This window comes from Solanum pennellii, chromosome 2, assembly GCF_001406875.1.
Source record: "Solanum pennellii chromosome 2, SPENNV200".
Lineage (NCBI taxonomy): Eukaryota > Viridiplantae > Streptophyta > Magnoliopsida > Solanales > Solanaceae > Solanum > Solanum pennellii.
The window spans coordinates 50,257,137-50,284,473 of NC_028638.1; the positions used below are offsets into that span (position 1 = coordinate 50,257,137).

General features: G+C 32.2%; 2 protein-coding genes across 3 annotated transcripts; both read right to left on the reverse strand.

Annotated features, from left to right (window-relative positions):
• Positions 1-319: 319 nt before the first annotated feature.
• On the reverse strand, positions 320-12,229 carry LOC107010233 (phosphoinositide phosphatase SAC6). 2 transcript variants are annotated; one of them, XM_015209478.2, is made up of 22 exons: positions 12,083-12,229; positions 11,285-11,451; positions 11,109-11,192; positions 10,553-10,680; positions 10,358-10,449; positions 9,426-9,483; positions 9,216-9,272; positions 9,103-9,136; positions 8,905-8,985; positions 8,535-8,641; positions 7,580-7,666; positions 7,405-7,482; positions 7,111-7,181; positions 6,926-7,024; positions 6,055-6,154; positions 5,349-5,457; positions 5,180-5,252; positions 4,699-4,792; positions 4,224-4,316; positions 3,590-3,656; positions 896-3,449; positions 320-756 (listed from the first exon to the last, which is right to left on the reverse strand). In XM_015209478.2, exons 2-21 carry the CDS (start codon positions 11,430-11,432, stop codon positions 3,319-3,321), a joined length of 1,791 nt encoding a protein of 596 aa, XP_015064964.1. In that variant the 5' UTR covers positions 11,433-11,451; positions 12,083-12,229; the 3' UTR covers positions 320-756; positions 896-3,318. The 2 variants fall into 2 exon arrangements, with proteins under 2 accessions (XP_015064964.1, XP_027770439.1); XM_027914638.1 differs by having other exon boundaries at positions 861-3,449.
• A 1,915-nt stretch (positions 12,230-14,144) lies between these two features.
• LOC107010222 (catalase isozyme 2) lies at positions 14,145-18,434 on the reverse strand. The gene is made up of 8 exons (XM_015209468.2): positions 18,275-18,434; positions 18,041-18,137; positions 16,961-17,238; positions 15,668-16,444; positions 15,161-15,250; positions 14,964-15,031; positions 14,758-14,851; positions 14,145-14,466 (listed from the first exon to the last, which is right to left on the reverse strand). The coding sequence occupies exons 1-8, from the start codon at positions 18,287-18,289 to the stop codon at positions 14,407-14,409; spliced, it is 1,479 nt and encodes a 492-aa protein (XP_015064954.1). The 5' UTR covers positions 18,290-18,434; the 3' UTR covers positions 14,145-14,406.
• Between the last annotated feature and the right edge of the window lie 8,903 nt (positions 18,435-27,337).

Below are 27,337 nucleotides of genomic sequence, written 5' to 3' on the forward strand. Positions count from 1 at the left end.
CTAATATTGGTTTTCTTGCCAGGATGAATGTTTTTGCAGAAAGATAATACAACGACAACAGGAGAAAAACGAGTTAGCAGCTATCACAGTGGAAGAGAGAGAGAGAGAGAGAGAATGATACAATGTGAAAGAGAGAGTATAGAAACAAAGCCCTTCAATCTTCATGAAATACAGAAGGAAACTAATAATGCACTAAACAGAACTTATCTCGAATTAGTTAATATGACGCGTGTGAACTGTACTGGGGTTGTGTTCTGGATGAAGAAAGAAAGGCGCTTTCTTGAGTTTTCCAAGAAACAAACAACATGTCCAAGTGTAATTCCACAAATGGGGTCCGGAGACGGTAGGATGGACACAAACTTCACCCCCTACCTTTTATGGGGTGAAGAGGCTGTTTCCACTAACATCACTTTTCATTTCTTGAGAACAATACATACATTTTGATACAGATGAACACACAGCAGCCAAGCTGCAGCTTATTCTACAAGCCACCATGGATTCAGAACCCGGATATGGAAGGTGATACGTAAAATGATGGGGGCAAATATGAGCTAAGATATTGCTTTTTAGACATGCTTTTACCAACGAATATGGAGTGAGAATTCATTTCGTGGGGAACCTGAAGCTCCTTGACTAGCCGGTTAGAGTTGCAGCTGAGAAGGCGATGTAAGTCACTGCCAAAAACACCAAGAGCAATCTCCCTATCTCTGTGGCCTACACTTCTACTGATGAGATCACGCAGGCCATTCAAGCATCCTGTCAAGAGAAATGGAACGAAATCCAATCTCAAAATGCAGAAATAACTGAAGAAAATATGGAGCTAGATCATGTCATAAGCTGGTAAATATAGAGAGGGATACATATATGGAGCTAGATCATGTCAGGTGCGTCTCACATTAGCAGGTTCCTTCTTTGGCCGACTTACAAACTGTATTCCAAAGGCATATATAGTTTCCTGATTTTGGTTTACGACACTTGGTATGGGCAGTGTTGAATTTCCAGCAATCCTCATCTGGAGAAGGAAAAGCAGTTGTAAACTCATTGCTATTATTAGTCGTTTACATGAATTTGACCGTGTTTTTCCTCAGATCAGTAGTTACAATTATTCAACATTGCTAATCTCCACAATGCTTCAAAGGGAATATCTCCAAGTTTATTGACTCTGATATTAAGGATGATCAGTCATTCTTTCAAATTATAGAGTAAGCTCCGGTTGTTCCTTCAATTACATTTTTTTAAAAAAATTCAGCTAAGCCTCATAGGCCAATGTTAGTAAATAGCACTTGGTTATACCTGTTGGCTCTGTAATTAGAGTCTCAGGTTCAGCCTTGACGTCAGTTTCATTTCTTTCTTTTAAGTCATATAGACAATATTCAACACCAAGAAATTTCTTTTGGATTAAAATGAACAATAATTTGGTCCTTCTGTGCCAAAATTATCAAGATAAATGACTAATAATCCAATCATCACGTACTAGGGTATGATGGAAAAACTCTTCTATTGACTTCATTTTCTTCATGATAATAACGTTTTACCTAAAAGTTGCCACTCACGAAAATACTTTTGAGACTCTGTCCATCTCAGTCGTCTTGCTGGGAGACTTTGAAACTTCCAAGTAAAGCGATGGCAGGACTCATTAATTCCATGACCAAAGGCTGTGGTAAGACTTGAAGTCAATGGTGGGTCCGCGTTCATGAAGTAGGTGAAAAATGGCAGATCAATATTCAATTTCTAGTAAAAGTTAAGTGATCTCTTCCTATTTGTTTAACCCTCGGTGTGTTAATAAAAAGTAGCAGGCACCGAATGAAATAGTTGAAGTGCATACAAACTGACACAGACACAGCTATTATAAAAGTGATAACATTTGTATTCTGTTAGAACCATATTGCTTTGTTAGACTACAATGGCTCTCTCTGTATGCTACTCTTCTTTTCTTTCTTATCTTCTTCTTTCCGTCCTCTTGTTTCGTGAGGCTACCTCAATTTCTCACCATCATCACCACCACCATGAACTCAAGTCAATCCATTTTACTCTCTTTCAACACGAAACCATAAATAAAACAGCATATCTTATAGTGAATGGTGTTGCAGGACCGTCCATAAGCCAAACCACAACACCTTTTGGCACCTTATATGTGTTCCAAGATCCCTTAACTCTAAAACCCAACTCAAACTCAAAGATAGTTGGGACAGCTGAAGGAACATCGATAACATCCTCGTTAAATGGACTGCAAAGCATATCTATTGCTAAAATCACTTTGATGATGAATCATTACAAAGGCTCAATATCAGTTGTGGGAGGCACACACAATACAAAGCCATCTAACCATCCTGTTGTCGGAGGAACTGGTGATTTTCTGTTCGTTCAAGGTTACGTGACATCTTCTCCAGTGGATCTGTCTGGGATCACTGTTACTTATAAGATTCAATTTCACCTCTATTGGCCTCCCTATGCCATTTCAAGTCATCCCAAGTAATGTATTTAAGGCTACCAAGCTATCTTTTTACAGCTTTCATATTTCTGCTGTTTATCTCAGTAGTAGAAATAAAATTTGAAGCATTATTAGGAATAGATGAAGCAGGCCAAGTTAGTGTTTACCCTAGAAATACTTCATCTGGATGCTATAATGTTCTGATTTAAAATTCTAGTGGATCTAATTTTACCAAATTATTTACCTCATTTAGAAGAAACAATATTTCCTTGAATACACATCATGTTTGCACACGAGTATGGTCTAATGGTCAATGAAATGAGCGAAAATCATGAGAGACCAGGATTCAGATCCCAAAAAAGACAAACTTTAGGTGATTTCTTCTTATCTATATGCTTTGGTTAGTAAAGTTACTTGATGCGTATTTGGTGGGAGGTAGCATATACCTAATAGAATAGTTCAAGTGCAGTCAAACTGAAGCACATGACATTAAAAAAGAAAAAAAAAACTATGTTGTGTAGGATGACTACTTGACATAACATTTCCAGATTTAGCTTAAACCACCACCTTTGCCCTCCTTTGGGACTTTGACATAATGCATCAAGGAGAATGGATCATAAGACAAACAAAGAGATCATACAACTTAGAGAGCAACAGTAATAGTTACCAAATCATGGCGAAGCCGAGATTCAATTTCTAGAAATATCAATCATAACCATTTCAATATACAAATAATCATGTAACTAGGACCTTTTAAATGAATGATCAAAAAGAAAATTATCAAAGACATGAAAAGAACACGCAATAACCAAAATTTTTACAAAGCATATGAAAAATCTGGCAATTTTAGCAAACGTAGCTCCTACCAAGCATTCTGAACCCAAAAATCAACGCCTTGATTGGTGCAGGCTAGGCCTGTTACAGAACATTCGACCATTGGCTTTCACAAATGCAGCTATTCCCAAACTTATGCTTGCCCAAACCACTGCATATATCAGACTCCGAAGATCATGTCGAACTGTGGATCGGGAAGTATAAAACAGGAAACATGGGTAAGATACTTGCTAGGCATTAGCAGGATTTGGATTCTTTAACACACCTTCAAAGATAATTGTTGAAGAGCACAATAAGAAACACATTCAAATTATGCCAACTCACCTTTCCTTAGCGACAACATAGCAAAGAACAACCCAGTCAATATTAGCGCCAACGCCAGAGGAAACGACTGTTATCACATATGATACTTGTTAGGTAACTGTAGGCCTTGGTTACAACGGATGGTAATGAAAGTTAATACCGCACATTTAAGACTTTATTCATGAAAAAGGAAAAAGGGGATGAGATACAAAGAAATAAAAAGAATATTGTATAAGCCCTGACTAAGGGTTGTCACACTAAATAGCAGGAAGTGTAGATACCATGATGTAAAAAAGGTTAAACCAGCCCAGAAACAGAAAATTTCATCATTTAGCTAATTGGATAAAAAATCAAATGAGAATTAAGCCGATAAGGAACACATTTAATATTTGGCTCCAATATGCTTTGGTCCAAGTCTATGTGTTGGAAAAATAATAAACTTGTCAATCCTCTAAAGTTAAAGAAAAGAATAAGACTGACAGGTCACTAGTCGATAGATTGAACACTTTGGTCTTGAGTTAAAACAACTTTGCAGATGCAATTAAGAGTGTTGGTGAAGTCAATAATTTAGTATGTCAATATGGTGTAAGCACAGGAATCTGATAAATAGGTGCATGTTAAGCATGATCACAGCAGAATAAGTAATTAGACTCACAGCTTTAGTCTCAAGGCTTCCTTTTTGGGATGATGGTTTCATATCTCGAGAGACAGCCGGAATATAGTGTCCTTGCAATAAATCAACTGCATCCTTCATTAAATAAAAAATAGCATAAACGAATTCAGTGTGCAAATTGGAAATATAGAAGCTCAAAGTTGTTGCAGCCAATTCCAATCTAGATACTGGGACACATAACAGGTTTAACATTCTTAATGAGAGTATCTCCTAGAAGTCAACAAGAAACAAATCCAATAAAATGGCAGCACACTGCGAATGATGATACTAGGTTCAGTTAGTACTTTGCAGATGGCTTGCATACATGAAGCTTAGTACTATTTAAAGAATGCATTCCAAATTTCAACAGGCAGATAAGTATGAAACCAAGTTGCAAGTGACAGCACATAATGAATACCAACTTGATATGACGTACAGACCTGAGTAACAACTAATTGCTGGAAAGAAGCATCATTACCTGTTTAGTACCATCAACAAAGTTGTTCAAGTAGTATCGTGTTAGGGCATTACATCCGTCAGCGATAACCCCCTGGGCTGTTCTGTGACCACATCTGCATATTAAACAACAATGTCGATTTTATCGTGACATTGATTGACGAAAGAAAAAGCTTGAGGTCATAAGATCAATTTTTTTAATATAACTTATAAAGCTGTATGCTATATCCATCATGATCTCGAGATAAACTATCGATGGAATTGTGCAGTTGACATTTAAAAGTCCAAATCCCAGATTCTTACTCTTGATATGAATGTAATTGGCCAAAAACTAGTACCAATGTCAATGATGGCTGTATAATGTTAGTTGATTTAGGATTTTTTCAGGGTTTGCATCCTACTATCTATTCATTTATATTAATGCACTCTCTAAAAATATGTTTTGTACTAATACTGCCTTCATATGATACCATCTTCATTACGCAGAACAAGAAAGTTGTTACCTGACAAAATCTCCCTTTAAAGCTGGAGTACCAGAGTACTGGATGCTTATATCATCCCCATGGTTGGCCCACACTGCAAATAGTTTTTAAGGTAAAAGAATAAACAGGTAAAGAAGCTTAATATCTATCCAACATCGAAGCTTTAACACAGATAGCAAAAACTTCTCACAGAGTTTGAAGCTTTCGTCAAGGTTGGAGTGTGAGCTAATAGTTTCTTCAGCATCGAAAGCACCAAGTCTTCTCAGTTGGAACTCAAGCATTTTTCGACCTAGCATGCTCTGCAAACAAAACATCATCAATTAGGGCATCCGTAAAGTGTGATGAGAAGTTGAAAAAAAGTGGATCTGAATCTATTAGTTGGTACATGCTTCTCTAGTGGTTTTAGTCCCAAGGCACAACCATATCAACCCTCCCTGTCCTGATCCCAGTCCCACGACTAGTAAATGAATAATTATAGAAAACAGTGTCAGATATTAAGCCAGAGCGAATCTTCCAACTTTCTAGTTTTAGGAAATAACATTCACTCCCAGTCGGGACATTCAATAGAACCCTGCTTAGAACCAGAAGGCAGTGAGATTATGAACTTGCAAATCATCTCTAGTTCACATGTCTATGTATAGAAAAGTTGTCAACTGAATATCTTGAAGCTAGTGAAGGAGATTCAGATAGGCACCCAAAGGTAAGCAGAGACAGCTAAGTGACTATTATGTTGTATCCTTCCACAATCGACAATTCTTAAAGAGTTAAACGGAAAATATGCACATGCAATTGTGATGTCAGTATTTTCCTCGCTGAACTAAGAAATGAAACTCATTTTTTGTATGCATCCACCTCAAGCACCAACGATAGTAATGTTTCCACAGGATGGAAGGTACCTGAGTTACATTTGTACGGTCTAAGCAGTCAATGCAGTTGGTCCTCAAAACTCCAAGTTGCAGTTCAACTTTCTCATCTTTCTCATTTAACAGAAAATACCTATACCATGAGAATAAGAAATCCAAATTTAACATCAAGGTCGGGTGAGACAACAATTAGAATACTACAAGAAACAGAGTGGTAAAGAAAGCGTATTTAGAGAAATAATTACTTTATGATGGATGCAAATTTGAAGTCTCTAAACAACACCATGCAATTAATTGTTATCCGTCCAATCTCTCTCACTCTCTCTTTCTCATAATATTTCCTGATACAGTCTGCTAGTTGGTTTAGATTTTCAGTTTCTCCCCAATTTTCAAACCAAATAAGAAAAAGAGCTCTCTCCTCGCTACTAGTGCTGCTGTCTCTTCATGCATAAAGTTGTTTTGGTATAATCTTTTGCTCTAGAGATGTATAATATGAAATGGCACATTCTGCTTCACTTATTTGTTTCTAATAGTTCTTTCTATGAAACCGTAATATGCTGACTTACACTGGATTCCTATACTAGTTATTGGCAAGCCAGGTTTAACTGGTTTGTCCTCCCAGAAAGAAAAAAGAGTAAAAAGAACAGTTAAATTCTTTACGGTTAAGCCATCAAACCCTCCACGATTTACAGGCCAAGCCTAGTCCAATGGCTGCTGGCTAGAATGGGTCCACGCACATCCCATCTCCAGGTAGATGAGATTCAGAAATAAGAGCATATTTTCATGTAATCCCCAATGATTTACGACTAGTAAGGGGTTGAGGAAACTGAAACTCTATACAAGATGGGTACATATGTGTGTGGGTGTGTGTTTATATATAGATCTACCCTCGGAAAAGACATACCTATTTTTAATGAAAAAATCCTCAATTTGATCGTAGAGGATAGAAAGGAGTTCAAAATGAACATGCCCGCATATGTGGTGAAAATCAAAGTGCAAGTATCTGCAAAAGTCACAAGATATTAGAATGAAGTGTGTACTTAAAAAGATCCATATGATTTACCACAAGAAAAATAATTAGAAACCTACTTCACATCATCAGCAGCAACATGTTGCATTGCATTTGCGAACTTTTCACTTAGGCGTCCTTCTCCTCCATGCTGATAGGAGTTTTGGATAAAAAGTCAAGGACGATAAATAAAATTGTCTAGAATATCGATGTAAAAATACATAGAATCTCTTTCATACAATCACATTAAAAAAAATCAACAACCGGACTGCCTCCGAGTAATTATTACACACGCACAAAAAAGAAGAGAATCAAACTATGTTTTCTAATAGATCAACTAGTTTGAAAACCAAGAATTAGTTGAAATATTATACCGTATTGACGAGATCAATTGATAGAACATTTCCATACTTTTTTCTCAGATCCAAGTAATGCCGCTCAACAACTCTAGGCTGCAGAATGTTACACAACAGAGTCATTAGGAGTGAAAAGCACATTAAGTGTGTTATAGAATCAAGAAACTAAAAGAGACTGAGAATGCTACTCAACTGCTTCTATAATTCTCACTATCTCAAACTTGGGCTTATATGTCAAATCAACAATCTGATTCCATAGTAATGGGATTGACCCCCTGACCTATAAAAAAGCAACAATTTTAATGAAATAACATAATAACTCAACAAGAAGTGAAGAAATGAGATACTGAGCTTAAACCTATATTAAGATTGTGAATTTCCCAACCTTCCCTTTCTCTACCAGCCAAAAGATTCACTTTTCCATATTGTTGAGTCCTATATTGGTTGGGGAGGGGGAACTTGAATTACCCCCAAGGTCTATTTTCTTATCATGGTATTAATGCGAAATATTATCTACTGCTTCATAGTCCGGGTGCTACTTCTTCGAGGATTCAGTCTTTTCCTTATGACGGGTGAGCTATAAGCCTGTAGGAAGCAACTAATGGAAGTTGTAGCAAGTGGATGATTTGTTATTGTCAGGCAGAGCCGCAGAGGATTAAGTTTTATTGCTCTTTGCCAGACCAAAATGTACATTGCATATGAGAGGTTCTGTACTGAGTATTGAACTGGTCTTTAAACAGTAAGCTCAGGGGATATGTCAAACAAATAATGCAGGATTTCTATATAGAATGGTCCGAACACCAAAAACCATCTTGTTAATTGATTCAGTTATTTTATTATTTTGACGACATCATGTTCTCCACCCTAGTACTCTCAATTCCTTCTTCTTCTCTTTTTTGATCAACCCCTTCTTCAATCATTAAAAGAGAGGGAACACACACTCAACTTGCACACAGAGAAGGTAATACAAGGTTACTGCATTAGTTTAAACATTTTGTCACAGCAATTGCAATTCAATATCAAACTCTACTGTGACAATATTTTTAGATATCCCCCTCAGTTATCTACATATGTATAAAAGGGTACTTCATGAGCAACAAGATAGTTAGTGTAGAAAAAAGTCACAATCAAAATTTCAGCGAGTGTACCTGAACAAATGATGCTGTGTACCCTTTCAACTGGATAATTTGCTCGCTTTCCACAAAATTTGCGACAAATCCATCAGAATCAGCCCCTCTTCTCCACATTCGAGTGCCTACATTAACGAGCCAATTGCAGTAATCAAGAGAATAGGTTAAGACTAACAAAAATTAAATAAACAGAGGCCCTGAATAACATGGAGCGAGTCGCAACATGAATTCTAATTAATTTGCATTCAGTTCATAGACAAGTTAATGAGAATGGATGACTATACATAAAACACAAAACAATATTTGCAACCTTGTTCATTACTTGCATTCACCGTGCTTAATCAAATTGCAAAACTCAGAGAAAAAAACAAGAAAAAGAAATGAATACCAGCTCTTCTGTTGCACCGCCTAGCAATCAGCGTAACATCAATAATGTCTTTCCCAATTGCAGCTTGGAAATTGTGAAAACCTTGTGATAAGTTAAGGTATTCATCAAAATGTAACAATAATAACTCTTGTTTATGCAGGAGTTAAAGTAGCTATAATACTTGAAAAATTCATGTATTTAACTGAATTACAAGGATACTGCCTTGGACAACAGGAAGCAAGAACGGGTCAAGCTGTAAATGCAAGGCATAACAAATGAGTCAACACTCTAATGGGAGAACAAAATGAACCCAAAGCACATAGATACCTGACCTTGTTATCTATCAGTTGTTCCATCATATAGTTGTTCCAAACAAATCGAGGGTCCGCCTGCACAAAATAAATTAAACCAATATTTAAAAATCATAGTTTCTAGTCAACCAACTAAGACATAACGGAAGCAAGAAAACTACTGCATGTACTAGATAAATATAAGCAATCAGAGCTACGCCATCACAGCAGTGGGAAGTCTGAAGTACTTACTTGTCTCCAGAGAGGAAGCATCTTGGATTCATCACCCAAATCATGCAGTCTCTGAGCACTGCAGTGTGAACCATAAGTATCTTTCTGTTAAACACTGCACCGTGATATCTTAGCAATCAGATGAAAGATAATCAGGAAAATGAATGCGTCAAGTAAATTCCATGTGGGCAGCAGAAGGTAACACTTCCAAATTGCAAATAATGATACTTTTAAATTTTAGAAGTTCTTTTAACTCATAAAATTCACCTCTAAAAATGGTGCCCTAAATAAGTCCATACAGAAAGATGATGAAAAAGAACGTAAAAAGAAGAGAAATTGCCTTAATATGTTGTTGAGGAAAGTAACCTAAAATCTTCTAAGGGGTTCAATGATATGAGATCAACATAGAGGAGTTCAAACAAGTAGCTTGGTATACACTAACCAACAGCCTTCATAAAGAACAAACAACTAAACTTCATCGTTCATGCATTGTTGAAGACATTATACATTAGGATCCCATAATAAGACAATCAAGTGTAGTTAGAGTTTTACAACTCATCCAGCATTGACAAGCAATACGCCCGACAGCAAATACATCAACTTTAAAGTAGAATTGCATCTCAAAAGCATAGGATAAACAAATAAGCGTCCGCTAGCAGGAAGAAGACTTTGAGGGCTTAAAATTTATGAACATGTTACTGATGGTAAGCTCGAGATACCATCTCCTCCACTATACCAAATAAATTTTCAACGAGAAAAATTTAGAAAAAGATCCTCCAAAATGCTAAAACACAATGTAGTAGTATTATAATGATAACATTTTATGTTAATAAGTAGTTCTTAATTTGAAATAATCACCTAGGGTGTTAGTTAACTTCTAATGGTACCTTAAGACAAGGAAAGAAGAAAAAAGGCAGCATACAAGTAATCAGAAGGTTGTAAAGACAATTCACCTCAATGTTATATTGACATCATAAGAGAAGTATAGACCAGGAGTCCTCTCTATGACATTAAGCAGTGCCGAAAACTGAGCTTCCATGTTTTTCTGCCAAAAGCCAAAGCAAGATTATAGGAACAGAAATAGAAGACACCAGCATGAGCTTACAAAGAAATAGGGTAGGAAATTAAATAGGAATTTGGAAACCTACCTTTTCAGCAGTAGAGTTCTTGAGAGACTGATCGCAAGGATAAAATTTCATCGATGAAACTTTGAAGATAGGGTGCCCAAAGTAAGATCCAATACATTCATGGTCCGTTATGACCAGTACATATGAACCTGAACACAAGAGCAGCACACACTAGATCAGAGCAAGCTTTATTATCAACCAATCAAATACATGATTGATAATTCTCTTCCAACTTCTTTCTACCATGTTATGTCGTTTCAATCTTCTCTTGAGAAAAGCATAATAGTCAAAAAAATGTTTTCAATGACATGATAAACTTTTTGCCTTAAATTTCATAGTCCTGCTTTTGCTCAATACATGAGATATAAGATATCCATCAAATGCGTAATTGAACAAAACCAAGACATTGGTATATACTTTGTATATGTCTGAGATCATTTTATGAAACAAAATCTTCATGAGAATAAGCAACAAACGGTAACTTTTTCCTGATAATGTAAAGATTTATTGATGCTGATAATGTAAAGATTATTGATGTATGCCTGAGAGCTGAAAATCTTGATCTTTTAGTTCTTACCAGCCAAAAGCTTTAGTATGCCTATAACACCAAATATTTTTTGAATTTTGGGAACACGAACCGAAGTGCATTCTGGAACCTCATCTGACATAGAGAACAAGTGCCGGAAATGAAATATCATTAGCTTAATAAATAGTTAAGTCCGGAAGAAATTTATAAAGAGGAAAAGAAGCAACCTATTAGTTTCACAGACCCATCTACGCGGCTGATCTCCAAGCACGAACCACAGGATCCATCAGTAGGCTCAACAACATACTGGTCTGGAAATTCCCAAAGACGCATCCTTGTATATAATTTCTGTGAAGGATCTCCCTTCTCCATCATAATTAAAATGCTACAGACACTGAAACACACAGTTTATTACCAAACCATCGCCTTTGCGAATCAATTCAGGTGGGATATGCAAAATATAGAACAAACCAACACAAGAATCGTAATCTCTAATGCTTGCAACACATGTAAGAATTCAGCAGCTAAGTTTATACAAGTAATATATATGGATGTGTCAACCTCAGTACACTCTGTGACATCCTTAGCAATTTTAGTAGTGCAAACAGAGCAACTCTGTTATGTAATTAACTGAACAAAATAATGCAGAACAAGTAATATATATGGATGTTTCAAAAAGAATGTTTCTTTTCTTTTCTTGACTTAAAAACACAAGATTCAAAACTTTCTTTATCTTCTTGAAAACATAATCAAACCATACAATGAGAGAGAAAATATAAAACTTATGTTCTTTGTATTGGATAGATATTCAAGAACGTCTCTCTTTTTTTTTTCCTTAAAAATTACAAGATTCAAAAGTTACTTTATTTTCTTGAACTCCTATCAAATTAAAACCACAGAAACGAATTGAACTAATAACATTCTTGACGGGAAAGTACCAAAAAAGTTATTGCCCTCTATGAATTCATCAAGAAACTCCCCAGTTTATCTATGATTAAATTCAAGAAAGTGACAAATTTTGATACCTGAGTAAGAAAAATTTGCCTGGAAACCGAAAATTGCAAGAAAGGGAAGAAGAAGAGATGGAAAAAATACAATTCGCTTCCGTAAGTCACTATTGTTTGGGCGGAAAAACACAGATGGCACGAAAGGAGTGATTCGCGTAGAGTTAACGGAATACCGAACTATGTCGCTGCAATGCCCTATAATACTGCATGTCACCTTCTTATATACTGAAATTATTTTTAATCAGCCACCTTTTGGATTTTTCATTAGTTATCAATAATTGTGATTTATACATTTTAGTACTAATTAATTTTTAAATATGTAATATATAATTTTAAAATGTTTGCAATAACTCATTTAGTTTAACACTGAAACTTAATTTTACTTTGCTCCCACATGGATGCATCTCAGAACATAACAAGATAAAACTTTATATCAAAGGTCATCATCAGTTTTTATATTTTAATGGTATAGAAGTTGTATAAAATAAAAAAACTATACAGGTCAGTTCACTGGATCTGCACTGCAATATCTCCTCATTGATGAAGAGATATCACATTAGATCCCAAAATAAGGGACATTCGAGTAAGATTAACGGAACACCGTAACGTCCTTAAAAATATATTGCATTTTCACATTATTATAGGACGATGAACTTTAATTTCCGAGGGTACTTTTGGATTTAGAGATTTTAAGGAATATTGTTTTACCTTAATTTTTCATGTTTTTTTTTTTTATATAAATTATCAATGATTTATATTTTTTTTAAATTAATTTTTAAATGCAAAATTTTCTTTAAAAAATATATTTTAATGATTTTGAATCTCCGAAAAATTGGAATTGTGCCACATAAAAGTAAAACAAAAATAGAAGTGATTACTGTATAGAATGACAAACTAATAATATAAAATAAATATAGTAGCTACCTTTTAATTTATATGTGTTTCATAACAAACTGTTTGTTAGTCCCTTTCTCGCTTATATTCTCACTCGTCACTCTCTCCCTCTCTTGCTCGCTTCCTGTCGCTCGCCTCTCTCGCTTTATACAATAGAATTGTATGAATTGTGTTTCTAATTGTATAAAGCGAGAGAAAATTGTATAAACACATGCAAATACATATATCTTCTTCTTATACACTTATAGTTATACAATCAAGTATTTCCCTGTCCAATTCTCTTTTGCCTTTTTCGTTTTATACAAATATCAATACTTCGTGTCTCTTTGCATGTCCTATGGATTTACACAAAATGTACTTTATATCACTATTTTTGTAAGTTGTTTACGTACCGGTTCTCTCTACGTTAGATTGGGTACAACGTTTGTTTATTAGATTGTCCTATAATTAACGTCTGCAATAACTTACTCTCTTTGTTCCATTTTATATAATTGCTTTTTTTTTACTCGTTGCTAAATGCTAATTTTAATAAAATAATTACTAACCACACAAATGTCTCTGAATTTATTTTTAATCACATTTCTAAAAGTGTTTCCCCTTCTTAAACTCCATATCAAGTCAAACTAACTTATATAAATTGAAATTGTCAGCGATCTTTTTGGCTTGACCAAGAAGACTTGTGTCTTCCGAGTGGCACGGCATTTTAACTGAAAGAACTTCTTGCACAATTCATGTCATTCTGTTTTTATGGCTTTCTTGATTTTTTAAAGAAATTATCTCTAGACTTTTTATCAATATGAGGTGATAGTAACACATTATATAAGACTCATGATTTAGCCAATTCAATCTTCCGTGTGTAAGACAGTGAGCTATGCGAGCTGGTTAGATGTGTAGAGCAGAAAGCTCGTGATACCCCTTTAATTGATCTAGCCTTTTAGTACTGCTTTGATTGATCCAGCCTTTTCTTCGCTTAGGTCGTAAATCACCCACTAAGGGACAGGCCTGCACGCATTAGGTTTTAGATCATGATTTAATACTTCCTCAACGAGTTTCAATTTATTCAAAAAGAGGGTTGGTGCTCCACATCTATTAAAGCACTTCACTCTCTTCTTCGTAATTAAACATTTCCTTCTCGATGCAGCAAATGCATATTTTCAATATCCATACGAATCAATAGTATGCTATATGTTGGGACCCAAAAACATTCATGACAATACTGATAATAAGTGTACAACTTAGTACAGAAATATTATTTGTAATTTCCATTGCTTCACTCACTCATTCATTCATATTACAACAGCAACACAATAACAAATGCATATGTATTGGAAATGCTCCTTATTTCATCTAAGTATGATCATCCATCGCATTATACATCTTGCTATATAAGTGGAATGAGTTATTAAAACTCTCGCATCCTCCTCTGAAACCATTTAAAAGCTTCGTCTTCATATGCTTGGTCTCACATTAAGCCTAGATGCAAGCTTTTGACCCAGAGACTTGTCAGCCTGCAGTAATCCATTTAACATTGTCAGGAAATTTACAGAATTAATAGTTGCTCTATGAAATTTACTTGCCAAGATAAAGTCTAGCTTGAGAAAAATTGACCTAATAGTCTAGAAGCGAGTTCTAAGTTTGTAGTTAGTATGTTTAGAATGAGTATGATCTTATAATATGTATGCCTTCTAAATTTTTTTGCATATTGAACAAAAAGCACGACTTCGGTTTGACCAGAAAAATCTACCCTAAATCCACCTCTGCCTAATACAGATAAATATAGGGTATGATAGAGTACTGACCTGAGACCAGTATGTGATCCAAATGCTGCGTATTTCATAAGTGATACGAGGATCAGACAAGGCCTCCACCCACCGACGAATAAAGCGTTCTTGTCTGTGAATGAAAAAACAAGTATTATCAAACAGAATGAAGGAGATGGGGTTTAGAACTACTGAAAATGTTAACTTAACAACAACACAGTTTAAGATATGCCAATCATGTTTACCTGTCGGGTGTGAATGAGCGGTACCTCTCTCCTGGTTGCTTGAAATTGTTCTCTTTTTGAATGATACACTGTAAGAAATTTTCAGGTGCACAAAAGTTGAAATAAGTTGTGTTGGATATCTAGTTACACTGCTTCACAAGGTATAGTCTTAATTCAGCTTCACGCGTTTAGATAATAGGTTAAAAGAAGGAACAAACCTTCTCGCGTTTGCCACTGCAAACTGTTGAAGGAATAGGATACACCTCAGCATGGCGAACTTGATCATACCTTGAAGGGAAGTAGTCGATCTGTAATTAACCATGCATTAAGTATTATAAAGTAACACCATAATTAAAACAGTAAATAAACTGAAGTTATAACACTACAGTCAACATATCACATGAACTATTTCAATGTGTATGAACTTACACGCTAAGCTAAAGGCACGCCATTTGCTGCAATAACGTGTTGTTATTATGTGGTATTAGCATACGATTTAAGTTACATACACCGACATGTAAAGAACTTATACAATATCAGTGCAATATAACTGGCTATTTCCCCATCTTTTAAGTTACTATATCACCTTCGCTATGAAAATTAACTTGTTGTTACACATGGTAAAAAAAGAAAATGTTAACCTGATTGTGCAAAAAATCTTAAAAGATTAATATCATAAAATTCACGGATAGATATGTTCTTTTATGGAAGTAGAGAGAACATACCTCCTCATCCCTGTGCATAAAATTCATAGAGCCATCATAGTGATTGTTGTGATGAGCACACTTTGGAGCATTAGCAGGAAGTTGCAAATAGTTTGGTCCAAGTCGATACCTCTGGGTATCAGAGTAGGAGAAAATACGAGTTTGAAGCATCTTATCATCTGAGTAATAAACACCTGGAACCACAATAGAAGGGCAGAAAGCTAGCTGCTCATTCTCATTAAAGAAGTTATCAATGTTCTTGTTCAGAACTAATCTTCCCACCGGCTGCAAAGGCAAGATGTCCTCTGGCCAAGTTTTTGTCACATCAAGTGGATCAAAGTCAAATTTGTCTTCATGTTCTGGATCCATAATCTGAATGAAGAGCTTCCATTCAGGATAATTTCCAGCTGCAATAGAGTCATAGAGGTCCTGAGTAGCATGGCTGTGATTTGCTCCTCCGACTCGGATTGCCTCTTCTTCCAACAAAGACTTGACACCACATGTGGGCTTCCAGTGGAACTTCACATAAGTTGATTTTCCAGCCCTGTTGATCAATGTGAATGTGTGGACACCAGACCCGTCCATATGCCTGTAATCTTGTGGAATACCAATATCGTCGAAGAGGAAAGTGAACATATGCAGGCTTTCGGGATGATGAGAGAAAAAATCAAGGACCCTCCAATTCTCCTGGATATGGGACTTAGGATTTGGCTTCAGAGCATGGACCATGTCAGGGAACTTCATTCCATCACGGATGAAGAAGACGGGGAAGTTGTTCCCTACCAGATCAAAGTTTCCCTGATGGTATATTGCAAATTGAGCAGGAATCAAGGATTAAAATCAAATGCAATCAAATTACAAACGCAAGCATCTTTGAAAAGCAATGAGATCATTTCTCAAAAAGACAGTTGTTAATCATCAAAAATTAGCAGCATAAAATGCACTGAGAGGAATTGGATATTACCTTATAGTCTCTAGTATGATGTTAAACAACATGAACAATCACTTCATATTTCATAACCTCTAGAATGTTAACAAACATGTGGACCATATGCAGGGTACTTAAAGATAGAACCCTATGGGATGCAGATACACTACCAAAAAAAATTAAATGAACTCCATATAGTATTTTTGAGTTGCAACATAACATCGATGAAGCACTCCAGGCAACATTTAAATGAGGTACATATTATTAAGCCGTGTGCCAATAAGGTAATCATCAAAACATGCATACTCCGGTCAGTATATGGAAATTGAAGTATAAAGGTACAGAACTATAGTAGCTGTAACTCGTCAAATTGATGTTTGACATACCTCTCTGGTGTAAAACTTGACAGCAAAACCACGAGGATCCCTCAGAGTTTCAGGACTACCCCTCTCATGAATAACAGTAGAGAATCTCACAATGACTGGAGTCTGTACACCGGGAGCTCGAAGGAAATCAGCACAGGTAAGGTGAGCAATGTCATGAGTAACTTCAAAAAACCCTTTGGCACTAGCACCTCGGGCATGAACAACACGTTCTGCAATACGTTCCCTGTCAAAGTTGGCAAGTTTCTCCACCAAATGGTAATCTTCAAGCAACACAGGACCTGGAAAGAAAATTGTGAGCAGCCACAAACAACAACTATGTAAAAGAATTTATCATACAACAACATCACTCTCCATATCACTCTTGATTTAGGAACGTAAAAGTAGGGTAATAGCCTTTGAATCTATTAATGGTTAAATTGCACTGGTAGTCTAAAAGTTTATGTTGGCAAACACCTTGAAGATTTACTTAACAATACCTATTTTCGAGTTTTCCTACGGATATAAATATCAGCAAGATGCAAAGCTCTATTTGTGTCAATACAGTAATATATTCAAGCCAGTAAATAGATGGATAAGCATATAAAGGATGAAGAAGCTCTTCTACATTGAAATAGTAGCCAGCCATTTTTGTATATAATGAGTGGTATAAAAACCTGTAGGAAAACCAAAACAAATGGTGATTGCTTTCAAATCTGAGACCAAAAAGGGTAGATTTGACAAGAATCTAATAGTAATAATTTTCGTGAAGAGCTAGTGATGAAGAGAAATCAGGTTACAAGGAACCCATGGCATAGACATAAATAAATAAATAAAACAACTTTCAAAAATCCAAACATCGACCAAATAATATTTACGCAATTAGTTTAAGAGGAAAATGAGATAAATGGTGTTTTCAGATGTCAAATTAAGATCTCTGTTAGGAAATACCAAACACTTTCAAAAAAAAAAATTGTAAAAGGTTAGAAAACCATTTCTTCCGAGTTAAACTCCTAAAAATAATTGGCAAAGTACATTTTTTCTGTGCCCTAACCAGAAGTAGTCATAAAGATACAGGAGTCAAATGAGAGAAATTAAACATACCTCTTGCACCAACAGTAAGAGATGAATTGTTATTAAAAACAGGAGCACCAGAATTAGTGGTACAGAAAGGTGAATTGAAAGCACTTGACGGACGGTACTGCATTATAACATGAGCAAAACCATACATATATAAGTTTCACAGGAAAATTAGCAAATAGGTAAAAGTGAGATAACGAAAACAGTAGTATTATTATCTAACAAAAGCTTAGTTTGAGGGAAGAAGAACAAGTGTACCTTGTAAGGATCCATTAGAGAGCTAAAGAGAGAGAGTGTGTTGTAGAGTATTAACTAAAGCAAAAAGAGGGAGAAGAGAAGGGGACTTGTGGTCTTAATAACCAATAGAGTTAGGCACTGGAAATGAATATAATAAAAGCTGTGGCCGGCACGTCTTATTTATATCCAATACTTTCTTCTTCTCTTTTGGGTTTTTTAAATGGTGTCCCGTACCGTTTTAGGACAGATTAATCTAAATTAATATCAGAAAATCTTTTTAAGAAATTTTATTTAATTAATTATTGAGAAGTACTTATCATTTCATCGCAGTTGTTGAATGCATTGAATATTTTGATAATCCTTACTTCTCCTACCCATACACGAACATTTGGCAGAAAATCAGGGAAATGAAAGAAAAATATATCACAGATTTTACTCATACTTAATATAGTGAAAAAAATAAATATTAGCCTTATAAGTAAAGGTCAATTAAAAAAAAGAAGTGGTAATTAAGAATAAATACGTTATACAAGAATCGATGATAAGCGTGACATCTATCTATTAAATGGCTTATTTAAATCTGCTTATTTAGTACATTAATCCATTTCCAACTAATTAGGGAAGTTTAATGTAATTGATTGTAATAAAAATGATGTTCAGTAAGAAAGAGAAAAAAAATACATACTCCTTATTCAGAAAACAATTATTAATATTAAAATTATAATTTTATGGGAGAAAAATGGGAAAATATATTAAATGGCCAAGAATTAGTGTCGTCATCTGCTGGTTAGGAATCACTAGTAGAAAAATGTGGGTCCGAATAGAATAAATTTATATTTATTGTGAAGATGATAAATAGTGGACTCTGGATAATACTTGAAAAATAATATGAGAACATAATGTATTGAAGGGGAGGTTTCCTTATCTTGTTTTATTTTATTTTATATTGTTAACTACAAATAAATACATCTAGGTTTTTAGGTAGAAACAAAACCACAATAAATATGTAAGCTTCTCGATACCACTAAAAGGCAGAAAAAAAGGGTAAGGAGTCATTTAAAACCACACAAAAATGTAACATGGAACATTTGCCAACGAATAGAAAATAGCAGAAACACAATTGTCTTTATTAAAATGTACGTGAAGATCCTTTTCACATTTGCTATTATATATTTTATTCTTTGGATTTTGGTGGGATTGGAGAGGAGAAGAAAAAAAAAGAGGAAGATAAAGAGTACACGTCATGTAGTTGGAAAGTACTCACTATAATATCTCTAGATTTAAAATAACTATAAAAACGTGAAATTCCAAAGAAAAAAATATTGTGGTTCATGAATATGCAAAAATGGCAAAGAGCACTTGAGTGATTGTCAACTTTCTTTTTGCTAAATTACTCCATTAATCCGTAATTAATTATCATGATATTTTTTTAGAATTAAATTATAAAAAATTTGATCAATATTTTACGATACATATTTTTATAGATATATAAAAAATTATGATTTATAATATTTTTATATTATTTTTTAATCTCTAAATTTTTTTTAAAAAAAATAAATTAATATAACTTAATTTCAAAATAATTTGTTCTTTAACAAACGACCACTGATACTACTATTGCGAGAATCAAGGATCTAACCTGTATAATCAGTGCTAGAACCCACGCTATTTCAGCACAATGGCTTTTAGGACTTTAGGGTTTGGGCCTAAATTTAACTTCAATAGTCATCTAAGAGACTGGGTCAAAAAGATTGAGATTGATCTTCGTTGATTTGATTTGATATTATATATTATTGATTTGATTTAGAGAGGTTTATGTGTGTCACGTGACATTGATTTATAAAAAAAAAAAAATTAGTAAATTATATATATTGAAAAGGGAAAATAGTGATAAATATAACTAAAGACATACTTTTTGGCCAAAGTTATGTTTAGTTCAAATGGTTAGGTGCTGCAGTTTCAAAGATTAGTTTATGTGTTCAAAACTTTGCTAGCCTCGTTTTATTAAAAAAAAATTTATGTTTTTTTCCTTTGACCTCCTTTGATTAAGAATAATTTATAAAATTCTTTAGTGATTATTTGGTGTTTTGCATATTTAGCACTTTAATGAAGTTATTTTTTTACATTTTTTAAAAATAAAAACTCATTTGATAAATTAAGAAGAACAATATTTTTATCTATTCTAACCTCAATTAATTACTGTGAAAATGATATAACTTATTGAAAATCTCAAATTTCTAATTCATTACTTGATAATTAATAGGAATAAAATGATAAATTTACCATGTTAATTATTATTTTCTTAATATGTGTGTGAATTTAATAGTGGATAAATAATAAATGACAACTTAAAACAATTCAAAGCATCTGGCACTTTTCCTTCTTTCAACCTTCCAAATGCATCCTTTCATCTTCCATTGATGATGGAGCTGCATAAATATTTGTTATCCCTTTTACTATTAGTCATAAATATGAAGAGATATTAACATGATGTAAAAGAAAAAATTATTAAATTGATAGGAATAATAAATAATTAAGAATATCATCAAATTAAACTATACTTCATATTTTTTTTAAGGAATGTGATAAGAAATCATGGCAAATATTTAAAAATGAATAGTATTAAATGATTACACAATATATTATAGTCAAAATTGAAGTAAAATACATATTTAATCAAAAAAAATTATAAAAAATGTGTCGGTCAACAAGGGCAAGTAATATGATATGTGGTAATTGAGTTTGTTCTTTCCATGTTGACCTTAGTAATTATCCAAAAGTAACAACCATTGACTGGTTAGCATGAAAAATTAAGGGATGGACATATATTTATACTCCAATATTGTGATAGCTTAGATTAAACCTCTTTTTATTTATTAATGAATGATTAGTATTTAATGATTAAAAATAAAAATGATTAATATTTTAATGACTAAAATTAAAGAATGATTGATATTTTAATGACTAAAAATAATAAATAGAGATATGATAGTCAAAACACATACCTTCTCAAAAAGCAAGTAGACAAAAACGAGACTTGTATAAATTTCTCTAGTTTAAAAGTTAATTATTTAGATATACTCTAGTTTGCAATTACGTATCTTACCAGATCTTGATGTGTCTAAATACATTCAAATACGTTAATTTCAAAATACATGAAGTCAAAATAAGGTCCACACACACGCACACAAAAAAAAGAGAGAGAGAGAGAAATAGAATCAAATATTGTAACAAGAAAATATTCATAAATCAAAATATCATAAAACTTGAAAGTGCGATAATGATCTATAATTCAACACCATCAACACATAAAAGAAAATAAAAAAAGAAAAACTAAATTACATTGTTCAAGTTTTGATTAATAACAATCTTTATCGTCTTTCTCTATTGGAAGAATGTTGAGATTTGTACAATGGTTCTTCACCGTAGAAATTAAATCGCCGTGTATAGCTGAACATAATTCTGCAAAAGCATTAAGAGCTTTTGGTGTTTGTTATTCATCTGCAACATTATCTCCAACACCTTCTTCTGGTATTACAGCAGCAACATCATCATCATCTCTTTCTTGTGTTGTTGTAGCTATAAGAGAAGATATAGGCATATCAATTGTCAATCGTATTGGGAGAATTCCTGTATTTATATTGTAAAAGTTCAGTTATAAAATAAATATTTTGAACCCAATAAATAAAAGGTGTTATGATTTCAAATTTTCTTTCTTACTAGAGTAATATGAATTTTGATAGGAGTGTATCTTATTCTTACACAATGATTGACATGGAGGACTGTTTTTGTTTGTAGGCACATGATCTTCTTTGTTGTAAGCATCATTGACCGTTCTAATTGGTTGCGATGTATGTGATCCATCACCAAGCACATCACACAATCGCTTACGTGGAGTGTATGTGCGTGGTGTATCACCAAACACATGACGTAACCACTTAGCCATGACCTGGATGTTCTCATTTACTTGTGCTTTCTTTTGTTGTTTTTTAGCAACAACGACCTCTTTTGTTGATTTTTCCTTCAAGATCTTCTCTGGCTCGTTCTTTGGTGTTTGATCTTCGTGAAATTCCTTTATTTATATTTTATATAGCATTAACTATTTTCAACCAACAATTACTGTATACATATGCATTCGGGTCAGGTGTAAACGGTCAACTAGAACGGCCAATGTTGTTTACAATAAGAAATATCATGTGGATGAGTCTTTTATGTAGGCACTTGATCTTTCTTGTTGTAAGAAGTATTGGCTGATTTAGTTGGCCGTTTATACATCACCAAACACATCACGTAATGTTTTTTTGCCATTAATTTTATACGATATGTACATTTATATATAAAAAAATTATAATATGTTTAAAACTGCTTTTTAAAAGCAATTATTTAGGGACTATGACATTAATGAAATGAATTACATGCAAATAAGAATATTTAACCATAAAAATTATGGAAAAGGGTTTAAAATATACTTAAAGTATTGAAAATGTTATAAAATTACCATACTTCCACATATTGGTTCCAAAATGCCCTTTTCATCTACATAGTGGCTCCAAAATACCCTTGTCATCTATCTTTGGATTCAAAATTGACCACTTATTTAATTTTTTAAAATTAAACTCTTTTAATAATTTTTAAATTACTTGGCATTCAACTATCGGTTAATTTATTAATATAATTTATAAACTAACTCACTACCCACTAACTAAACCCCACCCAATTAATTGGTTGTTATTCACCAGTTAGAATAATTATCATTTATTTAAGCTACGATCTACAAATAACCACGACGACAGTCAATAATAATAATTATCATTTATTTATTTTTTTCCATTATTCACCTGAGCATTGTTTTGATGGGATATTTCTAACAAAACATATCTTTTATTAAGTTTTTATTTATTTTGAGAAAATTTTCCATATTTTTCAATTTAATTCGCTACTTATGACTCTTATATGTAAGAAAAATAAGGTGTAGCAATTTCAAATCCATATAAAATTAAAAAATAACTTAGATAGTAAATAATTTTTTTTAAAAACACTAATTTAACTTTTCTGTATATACCAAAGTAAAAAGGAAAAACTACAGAACATTGTATATTACAAAAAATAATATGGTACTATTTAAAATCTATGAAAATAATAGTTTCAAATAATTGGACCCACTACTTTTGACATAATTTTTTTTTTCACAAAAGAACACAAATTAATCCTAAACGAGGTTTGATTTCGGGTTCATTGTGCGAATTTGAACCCACAAGCCACTGATCCGCGATTTCTCATTTTATTTATATTATTAAATATAGTTTCAGAATTTTTTTACTAGTTTTCTATCATATAGAAGCTAATCAACGAGCTTAGGATCAGCTGATTAATTAATCGATTTTGCCCTCTCCTCTCTTTATATTTAATAATTTTTCTATTTTAATTTAGTGGTATTATTTTTCTAGTTAATATGTATTTATAAATTATTTAAAAAATAACACTCTAATACTCTATTATATTGACAGAAACAGAAACTCAGGGTCAGTTGGTCAAATGACCGATTTGCCCTTTCCTCTATTTATAGTTAACAATTTTTCCTTTTTAATTTATTTGTCTTATTTCTCTTTTTACTATATTGTGCATTGATAAATTACTAAAATAATAATAGTTTAAATTATAATGATTAACAAAATAAAATATTTAAAAACCATATTAAAAAACTTTGATCAACTCCCAAAATATTATAAATCACAGTATAATTAAAAAGTTAAAAATATTTTAAAAAACATATTAAAATTTAATTGACTCTCGAAATTTTATATGTGTCTTATAAATTTCGACGGAGAGAGCAACATATATTATTTAAAAATCACTTTAATTAATTAAAAGCATTATAGATCACAATAATTAACAACTTAAAATATTTTAAAAGCATATTAGAATATGGTTAACTCTCAAAGACTCACTGCCACATAAATTGAGACAGAGTGAGTAACATATATTATTTGAAATTACGTAAAAAAAAAATTCAAAAACATAAAAAAATTTGTTTAACTCTTTAAATTATGTATGTGCCACGTAAATTAGATAAATGGGGCAACATATTTTGGGGCACATGCTCTTATATGTAATATGTATTTAACTATTGCTAAGAGTCACCCGGTCAATTGACCGGTTTGCCCTTCTCCTCAACTCCTTCTATGTATTTATATTTTGTATTATATATGTTTTAATTTATTTTCTATTTTAATATTTTTTTATAAACTATGTATTTATAAAATTAGTATTAAAAATTAATCAAAATATCATAAATTTGAATATCTCTCGAAATTTCACATGTACTACATAATAAGGACTGAGAGAGTATCATATATTATTTGAAAATCATATTAAGAATTCTATAAATCACAATAATTAACAACTTAATGTAGTTGAAAATCATATTAAAATGTGATTACGTCTCAAAATTTCACATGAGCCACACAAAAATAGTAACATATATTATTTGAAAATTACGTTAAGAGTACTGTTAATCACAACTTAAAATATTTTAAAACATTTTAAAATTTGACTAAATCTCAAAATTTAACATGTGTCACATTAACTCGGACAAAAGCGATAACATATATTATTAAAAATTACATACTTGAAATACTTTTTAAAAAAACATATTAAAAATCTAATTAGTTCTCAAAATTTCACATGTGCCACATAAATCATAATAATTAATAATTTAAAATATTTAAAAATCAATTCACTCTCAAAATACCACATATGTCAATGATATTATTTAAAAAAATACATTAAAGATATAATAAAAATAATAAATAACATTTAAAATTTTAATTGGCTCTTCTACTTTTATTTGTATCACATAAAAAAAAAAACTAAATTAACAAACATTGGCTCAGGTTTTTATATCTAGTAGTTGAATGGAAGAGCCAATTTGAGGAGCTTAGGGTCAGCGACCAATTGACCGATTACGCTTCTCATTTTTTTTCTCTATTTTATATTTAATATTTTATTTTATTTTTCGTTTTCATATGTTATTTATTTAAAAAACTATAATTTTTTTTGTTTATTTTTATTTTGAAGTATATTATGTGAAAATATTTATATTACAATAAATTATAATAGTTTAAAATTTAAAATATTTAAGATACATATTAAAAATTCAACTCTCTAAATTGCAACCCATGCCACATAAATAGAAAAGTGAATTGAGGAGCTTAGGGTCTGTCGCAATTGGTTGATTCGCCGTTCTCCTCCAATTTCCTCTATTAATATTTAGTGGTTACTTTGTTTTAATTTTTATCTTACTTCTTTAATTGTATGTTACGTATTTAATAATCATAAAAAATTAATATTGTAAATCACAATAATCAACAATTTAAATATTTAGAATATTATACAAAAAAATTGGTTAACTCTAATATGCCACATAAATGAGACTGCGAGAGTCACATATATTATTTGAAAATTATGTTAAAAGTTTATAAATCCCAATACTTAATAACATAAATATTTACGAATATATCAAAATCTTGATTAACTTTTGAAACTTCAAATATGCCATATAAATTGAGAAAAAAGGGGTAATATATATTATTTGAAAATTACATTTATCGAAAGTATCATAAATCACCTTAATTAACAATATAAAATATTTAAATAAATATATTAAAAAATTAATTAACTCTCAAAACATCACATGTGCCACACATAGTATTTGAAAAGTACGTTAAAAATTTTATATAAATAACCAACAAATATAAATATTTTAAAATGTAAATGACTCTCCTAATTCTATTAAGTCACATAACCCAAAAGTTTGTCCAATTACAACTTTTTCTAATTTTTCATTGCTCTCGCATACATTCCTTGATTGTTCGATATATTGTAGTTTGTAAATGTTACACATTACTCAATGGGAGTAATTTATCTGAGAGGTAATAGATGTATTCGAGATGGAATAGGGATATATGTGGGAGGGGGTAATGATGTATCCAATATTGTATAAGGATGAATCCGTGAAGAGATCTTTATATATAATTTTTTAAAATGATAAAAATTTGGAGATTATAATATTTTAAATTGTATATGTTTGTTTTTTTCCCAAAATATAAAACAAATAAAGTAATATATTTGGGTCTAAGCTTTTGTATCTAATTTACATGTATAAAGCAAAAAAAAATTGACGAACTAATTAGGCTGGGTGCTTTGCATGTATATATCTATATTTGTGTAATTTTGAAATTATAAAGACAAAAATGCGAGACTTTTGAGGGAAAAGCTTATAATTGAGTATCATATGAGATATTATCTCAGTTTTAGTCTCATAATTATTTTAAGAATTTTCATTCACTTAGAAAGACGGGACTATCACATAAAATCTACTAATACCTTCCACTTCTAATATCAATGTTTAACTTGGTTATGTCTATAATTTTAGAACAACTCTTCTCGATATAACCTATTTCCGATCAGACAAACTCAATTAATTACTAGTGAACTAAGGATCTAAATTGTATAGTCAGTGTTAGACCTCACATTAACTGAAATTTGAAAAGAAAAACTACATAATTACATATATTTTACTATTATATATATTATCATTATTTATATTTTCAAAATATTACATATTTTATCACTATTACGAAGTTTGTTACTTAATTTACACTTGATACATATATTTTCACTATCATGTACACGAATGAGGCGATCGAGATTTATAAATCCATACATGCAAATTCCAGTAGATGTATGCATCTGGAGTGATGCATGAACAAAATGGATGAATTGGGAACAAATGCACAAATACCAGCAACAAAAAGTACTAGTTCTTAGAGTGTGTTTAGTATGAAGGAAAATATTTTCTGAAAAATGTTTTCAATTTTTCCATGTTTGGTTGGGACAAAAGTTTTGGAAAATGTTTTCCAAATCAACTCATTTTCCTCAAAATTAAGGAAAATGACTTCCCTTAAAAAATTAAGGAAAACATTTTCCAAAACTCTCATTCAATTTCAAATTACATTTTTTTGGGGGAAAATATCAATTTTTTTAAAAAAATTTTAATTTAAAATTTTTATTTATTCACCCGAT